The 13,159-nt window shown below is 46.0% G+C and overlaps 1 protein-coding gene and 1 pseudogene across 6 annotated transcripts in view; both read right to left on the reverse strand.

The window, feature by feature from the left end:
• CTPS2 (CTP synthase 2) overlaps positions 1-13,159 on the reverse strand; it is a 126,534-nt gene that overhangs the window by 40,604 nt on the left and 72,771 nt on the right. For all 5 annotated transcript variants that reach the window (XM_079765503.1, XM_079765502.1, XM_079765501.1 and 2 more), the window contains one exon: positions 3,235-3,331. In XM_079765503.1, the coding sequence (XP_079621629.1) occupies positions 3,235-3,331 (97 nt within the window). The remainder of the gene's footprint in view (positions 1-3,234; positions 3,332-13,159) is intronic.
• On the reverse strand, positions 9,095-11,081 carry LOC307095913 (pre-B-cell leukemia transcription factor 2-like; annotated as a pseudogene). The gene is made up of 2 exons: positions 10,704-11,081; positions 9,095-10,054 (listed from the first exon to the last, which is right to left on the reverse strand). The product of its transcript is annotated as a pre-B-cell leukemia transcription factor 2-like (transcript).

The raw sequence follows: 13,159 nt of genomic DNA on the forward strand, positions 1-13,159 counted from the left end.
AGGTTGTAGGCTCGATCCCCAGTGTGGGGCGTGCAGGAGGCAGCCAATCAATTATTCTCTCTCATCATTGATGTTTCTATCTCTCTCTCCCTCTCCCTTCCTCTCTGAAATCAATAAAAACATATTTTTTCAAAAAGAAGAAAAATCAAATCCATAGTTTTCATAACCCTTAAGGAACTAACAGGTGAGTAAGAAGAAAAGAGGAATTGTTCTTGATGAATATAAAAGTTGGAATCACTCTAGTAATCCAGCCATTGTGTCTATAAATATTTTTAGGCTTTGATCCTATTTTAAAGTATTCTCTTTTACTAAAACAAACAAACAAAATAAAACAAAACAAAAAGACCTCTTTACTTTCCTGTTTTTCCATTTAATCCAGAGCATTGCAAGCCCGGCCTATAAATCAAATATAAATAAAGAATGAAGAGCATCAAAATGCTTTTCATCAAAACAGTAAGTCATCGTCACAGGCAATGTGGCCAAATGTATTTTGTTCCTACCATCCTTGCAGAAATGTGCTGAGTAGGAAAAAAAAAAAGTCTACAAAATAAATGGGCTGACTAGAGAAAAACAAATCCTACAAAAGAAATGTGCCGGCTTGTGAAAAATATAAACTCCTACAAAAGAAATATGATGACTGGGGGAAAAAAAAACCCACAAGACACTAAGGTGCTATATATATGCTTTTATATTTTTATGACACTCAATAGAGCCATGTACAGTGGTCCTGTATTTATCTCTTATCTCTGACACAACCTTTTTTTAAAAAATATATTTTATTGATTTTTTACAGAGAGGAAGAGAGAGGAAGAGAGAGGGATAGAGAGTTAGAAACATCGATGAGAGAGAAACATCGATCAGCTGCCTCTTGCACACCCCCTACTGGGGATGTGCCCGCAACCAAGGTACATGCCCTTGACCGGAATCGAACCTGGGACCCTTGAGTCCAAAGGCCGACGCTCTATCCACTGAGCCAAACCGGTTTCGGCCCTCTGACACAACCTTTTTGGGAAACCTGTGGAAGATCTCACACAGGTGGGAGGGCAAAACTTTATGCCTGCTGGGGACCACGGGTTCATATGCTTATGAAGCATAATTTCAATTTGAGGCAAGCCTGGAAAGAACCCAAATATCAAACAACTGATGAATGAATAAACAGAATGTTATATGTCCATACAATGGAATATTATTTAGACATAAAAGGGAATGAAGTACATGCTACAATGTAGATGTACTTTGAAAATATTACACTAGCCCGGCCAGCGTGGCTTAATGGTTGAGCATCAACCTATGAACCAGGAAGTCACAATTCGATTCCCGGACAGGGCACATGCCCGGGTTGCTGGCTCCATCCCTAGTGTGGGGCATGCAGGAGACAGCCAAACAATGGTTCTCTCTCATCACTGATGTTTCCATCTCTCTCTCCCTCTCCCTTCCTCTCTGAAACCAATGAAAATATTTTTTTAAAAAAGAAAATATTATGCTAAATGAAAGAAGCCCAACAAAATACCACATGTCATATGGTTCCATTTATATGAAATGTCCAGAATAGGCAACTATAGAGACAGTTAGTAGACTGATGGTTGCTTAGGGCTGGAGGGATGGTGGTGATAGCTAAAAAGAACAAGGTTTCTTTTTGAGATGATAAAAATGTTCAAAAATTGACTGTGTTGATAGCTGCACAACTCTGTGAAATCAATAAAAAACAGTAAATTGTACACTTTTCACAGATGAATTGTATAGTGTGTAAATTAAGTATCAATGAAACTGTTTAAAATATTTTTCCAGGCAGGCAAAAGACATTAAGCAACAAGTTTTGGTGTTGTGTTTAAAATTAATAAAAATCATCAATATTATGTAAAGAAAAACAAATCCTAAATCAGTTTTATTTCTATCAAGACAGATAAAATATTTAAATATATTGAACAAATGCTCTTTTTAAAAGCTTAATATAATTATCACTAAATCTTTTACAAATGCAATTTAAAAACATTAAATGTCTAACTATTTTTGGTCACTTAGGCAATCATTTGAACAAAGCAGTGTCAAATATTTGAAAACATCTGAAAGTCAAAGTCGTTGTTAATAGCCACAAAGAGGAAAAATTCTTATATTCTTAAAGAAAAAGTCACTTAGAGAACAATGGTTTCTTATCCAGAGAAAGCAGGGGAAATGTGTACCCTTTAAAACTTTTCCTTTTTCAATTTTATGTTTGCTAGGAAGCTTTCTATTTCTTAGAAGCTATTTATTATCCTTCAAGGAGAAACTCATATTTCTGATCTGATTTCTTCTTTGAGTTAAGAAGGCATTTTTCTCAGACATTCTTAAAACTTCACAGGAATGATGCTGGATGCCCCAGATACTGGGCTCCCTCCTCTGTAGATAGCCCTGTTAGTACCTTGCACTATGCCTTTCATCACACTTTCTCCTCTGTTTTGAGGCCCCGGGAGGGCAGGGCTGGTATCTGTCCCGGTCCTACTGTTATCTGCAGAATCTAGCATGGTGCGTACTGTATTTTCCGGCGTATAAGACGACTGGGCGTATAGAAGATTTTCCGGCGTATAAGACGACTGGGCGTATAGAAGATTTTCCTGGGTTAAAAAGTCATCTTATACGCCGGAAAATACGGTAAGTTACTCAAGATATATTTATTAAATTGAATTAAGTGCTTTCGGGGGTTTTGACATTAAGTTATTCTCATAGAATATGTTAATCTACAGGCAAACTTGCACAGAAATTAGAGTAATCTTATCAGGAGTGGAAGATTAGCAAATATCAGTAGATCAGCAAATATGGCATCATATTTTCCTCTCCCCATGCTGGAGCTACTGAGGGAACAGAGAAATAGACTTCTGAGACATACCTGCTATCATTCTCAAGAAGTTCCTAAATTAGTGGCTAAAGCCAGTCAGACATGAAACAATTAAACAGGGAGTGGGTTTCAACATAATGGAGAGATTCCAAAGAACCGAGTTGGAAGCAGGGCTCTCCCAGTGAAAGATCATGTCCGGGAACATGGGTAAATCACGAACAGCCCACTGGACAGGGTACCCTGGAGATCAAATGGGAAGGGGCATCCACGTGTGTTCCACCAACCCCTCCGGGGAAAGGAATTGGGAAGCAGGAGGTTAGGGGGAGACGGGGGAGAGGAAGTCTGGAAGGAAAGCGGGAGAGGTGGAAGGGGCAAGGCGAAGGACACCCGATGTCTTAAAACCAACAATCTGAGAAACTTACTTAATATTGAATTTTCCGTTTTGAAAACAGTTCTTCTTATGCCCAGCCTCATTGTTCCTCCCAAATTGCCAGGGTTGTGTTCCGGCATATCAATCACCTTAGGAAACAAAACAAGTCTGGTTTTGTCATCTCATAAAAATGTAATTTCCCAAATTTCAAGTTTAACTTCTAGAGTCATGATCATTTAAGGATCTTCCCTAAACAGTAAAATCTGATATACCTTCCAATTCTCTAATTCAAATGCATCCCTACTTTATACAGGCCTTACAGTATGTTTCCTTTCCATGTCTGCTTCTCATCTTTCATTCAAATCACTAGTAAAAAATTTATAAGGGGCGTCTTTGTGACCTTCCTCCCATCATTACTCGACCTGTCAGCTCTGGGCAATGTTCACACTTCAAGTTCTGGATGTCTGGGGCCTCATAATATGTTATTCACTCCCTCCCATAATAACCTCCCTCTCCCACTGCCCACTAAAGATTTTCCATAAGCAGATCTGTCAATCTTTGTAGAAATGTATACCTAAAGTATTGATTTGTAGAAACATTAGAAGGAGGTCATTCTGGCACACTGCCTAGGTCAGACACCTAAGTGCCACCCTGGATGTCTCCCTCTTCCTCATCCCTCATATTCTATCTGTCCAATCCTATCAATTTCCCCTCCAGACTTCCTGCATTCATTCACAGTTCCAACCACCACTCAAACCACAGCCCCTCACCCAAGCTACAGCCAGAGCTTACTGACTGGCTGCCGCATATTCACATGGTCGCCATCCTCCCTGTACACCACAGGCAGAGTAGATGTGGTTTTACTCCTGCTTGAAATCCTTGACTGCATGGTATCAGCCCAGCCTAGTCCTCCAGCCTCACCTCCCATGACTTTCCACACACACTCTGAGCTCTGGTCACCATGGCCTTCTTTCAGGTCCTCCTATTTCCTCTGCCCAGAACATCTTCTCCCACTCCTCTACCCTCTTTTCCTAAATCACACCACCCTCAACCTTGAAATGTTAGCTCAACTAGACAATACTACTGCCCCAGTGCACGGATTGGTGCACATTGAAAGGAAATTAATTAGAAGGTGGCCGGCAGAGCAGGACTGGGTGAGACGGCCGGACACGCCGTGGGACTGGGCAAGATGGGCCGGACACACCCTGGAACCAACCTCCCACGGTCCCTCCCCGACCGACTGCACCTGTGGCACTGTGACTCAAAGGTAGTCTGCAGGATGAGCGGGGTCCCTCCGGCAGGTAGGTTCCCTCAGCCTGGCCTGCGGGGATTGGGCCGAAACCGGCTCTCCAACATCCCCCAAGGGGTCCCAGATTGCGAGAGGGCGATTCTCTGTTGACACAACCCGGAATTGGGCTCTCTCCTCTCTGGTTCAGGGGTGCGTCACCCAAGAACCGCTGCTGCCAAGTCACAGCAGCTCAGCAGCTCCTGTGTTGAGCGTCTGCCCCCTGGTGGTCAGTGTGCATCATAGCTACCGGTCGGAGAGTCTGCCCTCTGGTAGTCATTGCACGTCATAGCTACTGGTCGGACGGTCGGACAGTCGCTTAGCCTTTTGTATATATAGATGAGCTTCTACAGGCAGTGATATTCCTGGACACCACAGTCTAGTCAGGGTCCTCTCTCTATGCCTGCCCCATCACCGCACATCTGTCAGTTGGGGTCTATAGAGCGCTCTGTGTGCTTGACTGTAAATCTTTGAGAGTTGCAGCATGCTGCTTTACTTACCATTGTGTTCCTAGCCCCTGGTATATATGGAACTGGTATATGGTATGCACTGAATGAATGAACGAATAAACAAACTAAATCACTTCAGATTTATTTTTACGATTACTTCACAGAAATTCAGAAACACCTGATTTTTATGACAATCCTGTTCTCATTATCATTGCTGTTTTCTCAGTTCTGTTCACTGTAATCTCATGGTTTTGTTTCATCCATTTTTTTTTTTACGTTGTTAGACTACAGTTGGGTGAGTTAACTTGTTCTAATGAAATTGTTCAGGCTTCCCTCTCATAAAAACCTTTCTTTCTGGTGTTTCCCCCCCCCCCATACCCTAACTACCACATATTGCTCTATAGAAAGCATTGGCAACTGGAATTGCTGAGCTAAAAATTTTCCAAGAACTTGTCTGATCTTATCAATGCCCCAGAAGAATTTTCCGAACCCTGTGTCCCAAGTATGCTCTAAAAGTCACAGAGGAGAAGGGGTGGAGAAAAAACTTGATTACACCCCCTGCTGAATGGAGTGCTCAGTTCTGAAGTGCTCTTGGCCTTGGCATCCCTTTCCTGTCCTCTCTGGTTGATTAATTATGCCTAGATTAACTATTACTGAAGTGAGGTGACAGAGGGCATGAGCTTCCAGTTTGCAAATGCCCGGCCCCTTATGTGTTTTCTAGAAAAGGGCAGATAAGACTGCCACAGACTTGTAAGAAGTCCTAAGTTTATTCACAGCCCCAATTTCCACTCGTGTTTGAGACAACTTGAATGAGCTAGGAAGACCTCAGCAATAAGCTCCTCCTAGTTTCTTGTTTTAAGTGTACTGTGATTTTTCAGTCCACTCTTACTTACTGCATTAGGTCCATCTACTCAGAAAGAGTCTTTGATGTAGTTTGCTCACTTATTGGCACAGTTAGCATTCAAGAAATGTTCTGATATGAACCAATGAGAATAGACTCAAATGACTCAGGAAGCCTGACTTACTGCTTACTCGGGATGAGCTTGACAAGCACCTCAAGACCAGAAACCATTTCCAAAATAAAAGTGGGGCAGGGGAGAGAAGGAAAATGCAGTGGGCACCGGGGCTGTCCAAGGACATTAAATACTCCTCCAACACAGTGGAAAGTCTGGAAATTCCTAACAGCGATATGAGAATATTATTTAGAAACACTGAGGTAGATATCAGAGGAAACAGCTGGAAAAGTTGAGGGTGGTAGAGAGGAGGTGAGGATTGCTGAATTTTTCCATTGAAGGCCTTTTGGAACTGTTGGCTTTTCATGAAAATACAAATGTAAGGCCCAAATAGTGAAATGTATTATTTAGGCCTTCCACCGGGGTATTAGTTCACATTATCCCTGCTGTTTTCAGAAGCAAGAAATACAACCTTCTCCTGCAATGATAGCACAGAAAGAAAGCCCAAGGCAGTGGTCGGCAAACTCATTTGTCAACAGAGCCAAATATCAACAGTACAACGATTGAAATTTCTTTTTAGAGCCGAAAACCGACTTCTGCGCATGGGCCACGAAGTTTCAATCGCACTGTACGTGCGCGCCCGCACGTGGTATTTTGTGGAAGAGCCACACTCAAGGGGCCAAAGAGCCGCATGTGGCTCGCAAGCCGCGGTTTGCCGACCACTGTCCTAAGGTGTAACAGCTACAGAGAGCCTTCGATTAAAACATGCTAGCATAGAAACCAGTGAAGAAGACGAAGAAAATGTTAGAGAAAAGGTGGGGAAGTAGCGTTCCAACTCTAATGATGCCCCGAATGTCAGTGAAAGGAGAGAAGCAGAGCGAGAACTGACAGGAGAGTTGCCACACTCTCTGGCCTGGCTTAGGAGGCCTCATCCGGGGAGGCCCATCACATAGGCAGTCAAAGAACATCCAGGCCAGGCACAAGCTGGTGGAATCCAAACACTCAGGAAAGGTGAGGTTCAAGAAGATAGAGAACACAGTGCATTTCTGGCCAAGCCTGCCCCAACCAGCTGCCTTGCAGAATAAGCAGGCAATCCTGAAAGTTCTAAAGATGATAATATGACAGCCTTCGTGGGTTATAAGCAACCTGATTGAACAACAAAATTAAGGAAAACATCTTTGTTCCTGGCATTCCTTCCACCAAAAGCCTGAAAAGACCGGAGAATATCAGTTTCAAAACATTTTTATCATGACTGAAGTGGTGAAAAGAACCTCAAATATGCTTTAGTTTTAATCCCAACATTTCCATAATTCCCTAGATCTTGCATCTAAGAAAAAAAAATGCCTCTTCCATTGCAAAAGGATTGCTTCAGCCTGCCTGAATAAACACAGGCCGTCATATGATTCCCACTACAGACCTGTCCTTTCTTGGAACCGAGTTATATAGCATAAGAAAAAATAAAAGAGGATCAATAAGTAACGAATATTGGTGGTGATAAAGGAGATGTAAAAGCACCCCATAAGGATAAATAAGCACTAATTAACCTTTACCAAAGTTTCTGCAGCCCATAATAAAAGTGTAATGGGTTCAAGACTTCATGAGTCCTTGGCACCTTAACAGTCTAGGAAAGCTAGGTTCTCTTATCAAAGCAGACATTCCTAAATGGCAGTAGGTGAAGGAGCATAACCCTTCTGACAGAGCCCTGGTAAGGCTGACTTCCCGCATATCCCTTGCCTTTGGACATTTCATTTGGAGGCACTGGGGGGAGCCTACCCCCTCCCCCAACAAACCATTTCCAGTCTCTTAGACAACACATACAGTGATTCTTTCAAAATTTCTAGTATATTCCTTTACGAAGATTCCCCAAACCTTTCTTCCCCCCCCCCCCCCAGGGGAAAAATTTCTTTATTTAAAACTGCCTTTGTGTGTGTGTGTGTGTGTGTGTGTGTGTGTGTGTGTGTGTGTGTGTGAAACTATAAGTTTACAATTGAGAACTGCCCGTACCTGTGCCTCCCGCCCCCCACCCATCAGTCCCAACCTGCCCACAGTCTTGCCGGATCTTTGACGGGCGGGGTTCCCCATGGTGACAGTCTGTGAAATCCTGACGCTGTTGGAGGGGTTCAGGGCCAAGGAGGGGGCAGCAGTGACTTTACTTCCCTCCATACCTGGCTTTTTGCAGCCTCTCTCCTCTCCCCACCCTCATGATTTTGGACTGAGAACAAAGATACCTCATTTCTGGGAAAACTGAAGGAGATAACATACACAAGCATCCCAACCCATACTTATTTCACAATAACCCTTCCCCCTTCTCCCCTCCAACCTGCATAGTTAAAAAAAAAGACATGTCACAGGGGAAGGTGGCACTGCCTCCAAATGACTGTGCCCAGCCCTGCCCACGGGTTGAGAGAGGAGGGAGCACAGGCCAGCCAAGCAAGCCCCCAGCTGCCTCCACACCAAGTGCAGCGGGAGCTGCCCAACCAGCAGAGAACACCTGGGCCTTTAAAGCAAAGGAGGACACCTAAGTGATTTGAGGGGGGCGGGCTTGGTGCCCTGCTAAATGTACTCCTGTGGACAGGAGCCAGCCGGGCCTCTTCGCCGGTCCCCTTGTTCCCCTTTCTCTTATCATGACCCCTTTTGCTGTCACCCCTAATATGGGAAAGCCAGTAATTAAGATAAAAAAGAAATCAACATATAAAAACATCTACTTCCCCAAACTCAATTAAAAATTAAGAACCACCACCAACAACAAAACACCCCCAAAATACAGATGGATCCCAGGGATTTTTTTTTTCTTCCCTAACAAAAAAAGGTTCAACCCCCAAACCCAGTTAACAATTCCCAATTCCCTAAAGTAGCAGAAACTCCCTCCGAGGTAGATATCTGAGTCAGACACTCTCGTTCACCGAGCAATTCTATTGGTTTAAGATGAGCTGCGTATGAGGTAATAAAGCCGTCTGGAGGGGGAGGGGGGAGCGGGGGGGGGAGGCCCAGGTCATCTGTCCAGAAGTTGTGTCCCCATTTTTGGCATCTCTGGTAGGTAGGGCAAGGCTGGTGTCTCCACAAATCCCAGAGCAGATAAGGGGTGGGGGAGGGAGAATGGGTGAACCCAGAGAGAGAGAGAGAGAGACAGAGAGAGAGAGAGAGAGAAAGAGAAACAGAATAGTCGTATATGTGTCTATCAGAGAGAGGGGATCTGAAAGATAGGATTCTGGGTGTGTCTCTGAGTAAGAAATGAAGAGAGAAAAAGATTGAAAAGGGAAAAAAGGGGAGACAGACCCCACTTTCCCCTTAGGGGACCCCCTTCTCCTTGCCACGTAGTCAGCAACCCCAGCACTGAGTCGGCTGGGGTAGGGCAACCCCATTTGCCCTTCTCCATCTTGTGCTTCTCCTGTGTCTGGGGCTTGTCCTCTCGTCAAGAGTCACCTCGTGAGCCCCCACCCTGTGGCCCTGAGGGGTGAGATCAGTTGCAAGTGTCAGAATGAACGCTCCCTGGTCCCTCTGTTGGGGACGTCACATGTCTCCGGATCCTGAGAGACTGAAAGAGCGGCCAGAGCCTGCGGAGGAAGGGGGTGTCGGGGAGCTGGTGCGGCTGTGGCCCCCCGGGGTGACAGACACGGCGGTCTTGGCGGCATAGATGTCTGCCTCCTCTTGAAACATTCCGATACTTTTCTTATAGCGAATCCGCTTGTTGCCAAACCAGTTGGAGACCTGAGAGACGGTGATGCCATACTTTGCGAGCTCCTCCTTAGCCTCCTCACTGGGATACGGGTTACTCAGGCGGGAATAGAAATACTCGTTTAGGACCTCGGTGGTCTGTTTGCTGAAGTTCCAGCGTTTCTGTCTGGCATCCTGGGACCGGGAGCGCAGGATCATGACGCCTGGCAGGTGCTCTGCTGGTGCTGCATCTGGATGGCGCTGAACTTGCAGTGGATGATGCTCACCATCCGCTCCAGCTCCTTGGGTACCACGGGCCTCGTGCGGCTCTGCTCCCTCAGCAGGTTCATGACGTGGGTCGTGAACTCGTTACATGCCTGCTCATACTTCTCCAGCTCCGAGTGGTAGAGATGATGGATTTGGGCAAGTTTGCTGCGATAGTCCGAGTATTGGATGGAGCTGTCAGGGGACACGCCGCCCCCGGAAGCTGCTGCAGCTGAGCCCGCCCCCCTTTCTCAGGCCCAGCCACACCTCCTTTTTTTTCCCCCAGGTTCTTTTTTTTTAATTTCTTTATTGATTAAGGTATCATATATTTGTCCTCATCCCCCAATTCCCACCCCAAACCCCTCCCCACACATGCCCCCCACCCCCCTGTTGTCCATGACCACTGGTTAGGCTTATATGCATGCATACAAGTCCTTTGGTTGATCCCTCCCCCTTCCCCCCACCCTCCCCTACCTTCCCCCTGAGGTTTGACAGTCTGATCCATGCCTCCTTGTTTCTGGGTCTGTTCTTGTTTATCAGTCTATGTTGTTCATTATTTCCCCTAGATGAGTGAGATCATGTGATACTAGAAATACACTTATAAGAACCGAAAATGAGACAAGCAATAATGGTTATGCTGGGAGGCAAATGAATCAGTCTGTAGTGAGTTTCATTCTGGGCCAACAGTTCTTTTGAGACCCAATTTCAATATCGAACAGTTCCTTATGTGTACATGTCAGCAATGACATTTCAGTTCTGGATGGTGGACAAACGGTGGTAATGCAGGTCCGACCCTCTCTGGTTTGGTCCTGGGCAACCTGCAGTGACGCACAGCTGCTGACTGCTAGTATGGCAAGGCGTCGTCAGCGTCTTCCGTCTCTGGACCGTTTCTCTTCTGTCTTCATCCCAGCCACACCTTCTGCCAGAAGCATGTTGACCAAGCGCATAAACTGGGGGCCCACCGGCTCCTCCTCCTGGGAGCTTCGGATGCTGAGGCCGGTCTTCTCCTTGATCTCACCCAGGACGCTAAGAGCGCTGGCTTCATTCGGTGGCAGTTTAGGGCGTGTTTCTTGGCCTGGGCCTCCCTCGTCCAGGCTCTGGTCCGTGATGGTCATTATCTGCTGCAGAATGTCCCCGATGTCTTGCTCCCTCGGCCTCCCGGGACCCCCCGCCACCCCCACCGGGGTCTCTGCCACAGGGAGGCTTGCCAGGGCCCCAAGGCTCCCCACCCACCAGCCCCAGGCCCCCCTCGTCCCCCACCTGGAGGGGGCGGCCCCAGCAGCCGCTCGTCCATAGTTGGGGGGGCCCTGAGGCCCCTCCCTGTTCCACCCCTCCCCTGCCTGGTTACTTCCCCCCAAACTCACCGGGGCCACTGCTCCCTCTGCCCCGCCCCCTGCCCGTCTCCCCGTCTCCTGGCTCGCCTGGGGGTTCATCCCGGCTCTGAAGGGAGACCTGGGGTACCGACTGGGCCCCCCACAGGAGACCCTGGCCCCCAGCGGCAGAGAAAATGGAGCCGGAGAGAGAGGAGGCCCGGGGCGGGGGTTGTCCCCAAACCTTTCTTACTGTCCATTAGTTTTTCTGTTCATTTTTTAAGCCTGCTTCTAATTTTGATTCTCTGAGTCATAGTCCAGTTGAGCATAAAGTGTAAACCAATTTTATATCAATATTATGTTAAGTAATACTCTGTTGCATTGCTGCAAATTAAATCTAAACTCTCCCACGTGGCACTCAGATTCCACCTCATTCAGGAACCATCTAGCTCGGCTCTCCTCATACATTCTCTCTCTTTTTTAAATTTTTTTTTCCAATTACACTCAATATTATTTTGTATTAGTTTCAGGTGTAGAGCATAGTGGTTAGACAATCATATACTTTACACAGTGTTCCCCCTGATATTTCCAGTACCCACCTAGTGGTCCCCACCTATTCTAACCTGTGGTGTCTGTCTACCTCAGGCAACCAAGGCCATTGCCGATGGCCCCTCTGCTCCCCTCCACACAACCCCACTACATACATATCACCTCTCCACTACTTTTCCTAAGATGTCTTTTCGCTATCATTGCACAATAGTTCTTATTGCCCCATAAGTAATACCATTGTTATGCTCACCCTACCAAATAAATAACCTACAGACTTTTCATTCATTTGCAATTAGTCTTTCTGCTAGGTTGAATAATGGGCTCCCAAAGATGTCCAACTCCTAGTCCTAAGGACCTGTGAATATGTTACCTTATGTGGTAAAAGGGACTTTGCAGATATGATTAAATTAAGGCTCTTGAGATGGGAAGGATTACCCTGGGTTTTCTGGATGGTCTCAATGTCACCACACGGTCTTTATAAGAGTGAGGCAAGAGGGTCAGACTCAGAGATGAAGATGTGACAATAAAGTAGAGGGGTGTGTGTGTGTGTGTGTGTGTGTGTGAGAGAGAGAGAGAGAGAGAGAGAGAGAGAGAGAGAGATTGGAAGAGGCCAACCTGCTGGCTTTGAAGATGGAGGAAGGGGCCACAAGCCAAAGAATGCAGGCAGCCTCTAGAAGCTGGAAAAGGCAAAGAAACAGATGCTCCCCTAGAGCCTCCAGAAGGAACAAAGCCCTGTCGACCCACTTTATATTTCTGAGCTCCAGGACTTTAAGAAAATTTGCCTTGTGTTAAGCCACTAAGTTTGTAGTAATTTGTTACAGCAGCGATAGGAAATGGATACAGTCCTTTATATACAACTTTAACCTCCTTCATCCTTTCATTTATGTACCTCCTCTCATAAAGTTAAGTGTGGGCTCATCTTCTTGTATGGCTCCAACAGAGTTCAGCACAGTCTCAGATTCTGATCAAGTGCTCCATAATGAGATCTCCCTGGATTTTCATCTAAAACTAACAGAAGAGACTGAGGCACTGGTCAGGGGGCCTAAGAGCAGCGCAAGGGTCTCTGAGACAAGACACTGTGAATTATCCCAAGAAGCAGACGGTCACTTCCGTCCACAGGCACCCCAGTGCCCAAGCCCAGCGCCCACCTGATGCAGGACTGTTACTTCCCTTTCTGTCTTCCCAGCCTGCAGCATTGAGGAGCAGCATGAGGATGGAATCTACAATGGTGAAAGTACTAAGCAAGCTATAAATATGTATATATTTTACGGCCGCTTAAACTTGCCTTTTTCACCAATAAAAGAAAGGTCTATTTTACTTCCATCAGGAAAAGAATGTGCTTATACCTTCAGGTGTGACCATACATTTAAGTCTAAGTCCTACCTCTGGGCCTCATGCTAACATTGACCAGCTCTCCTCTCAGAAGTCCTCCACCAGGGAGGGACAGTTGGAATGGTGGCTGAAGGTGAAGGTCAGGTCTGGACTTGAATCCAAGATCTACCAATCCCCATTG

Source organism: Cnephaeus nilssonii, assembly GCF_951640355.1.
Source record: "Cnephaeus nilssonii genome assembly, chromosome: X".
Lineage (NCBI taxonomy): Eukaryota > Metazoa > Chordata > Mammalia > Chiroptera > Vespertilionidae > Cnephaeus > Cnephaeus nilssonii.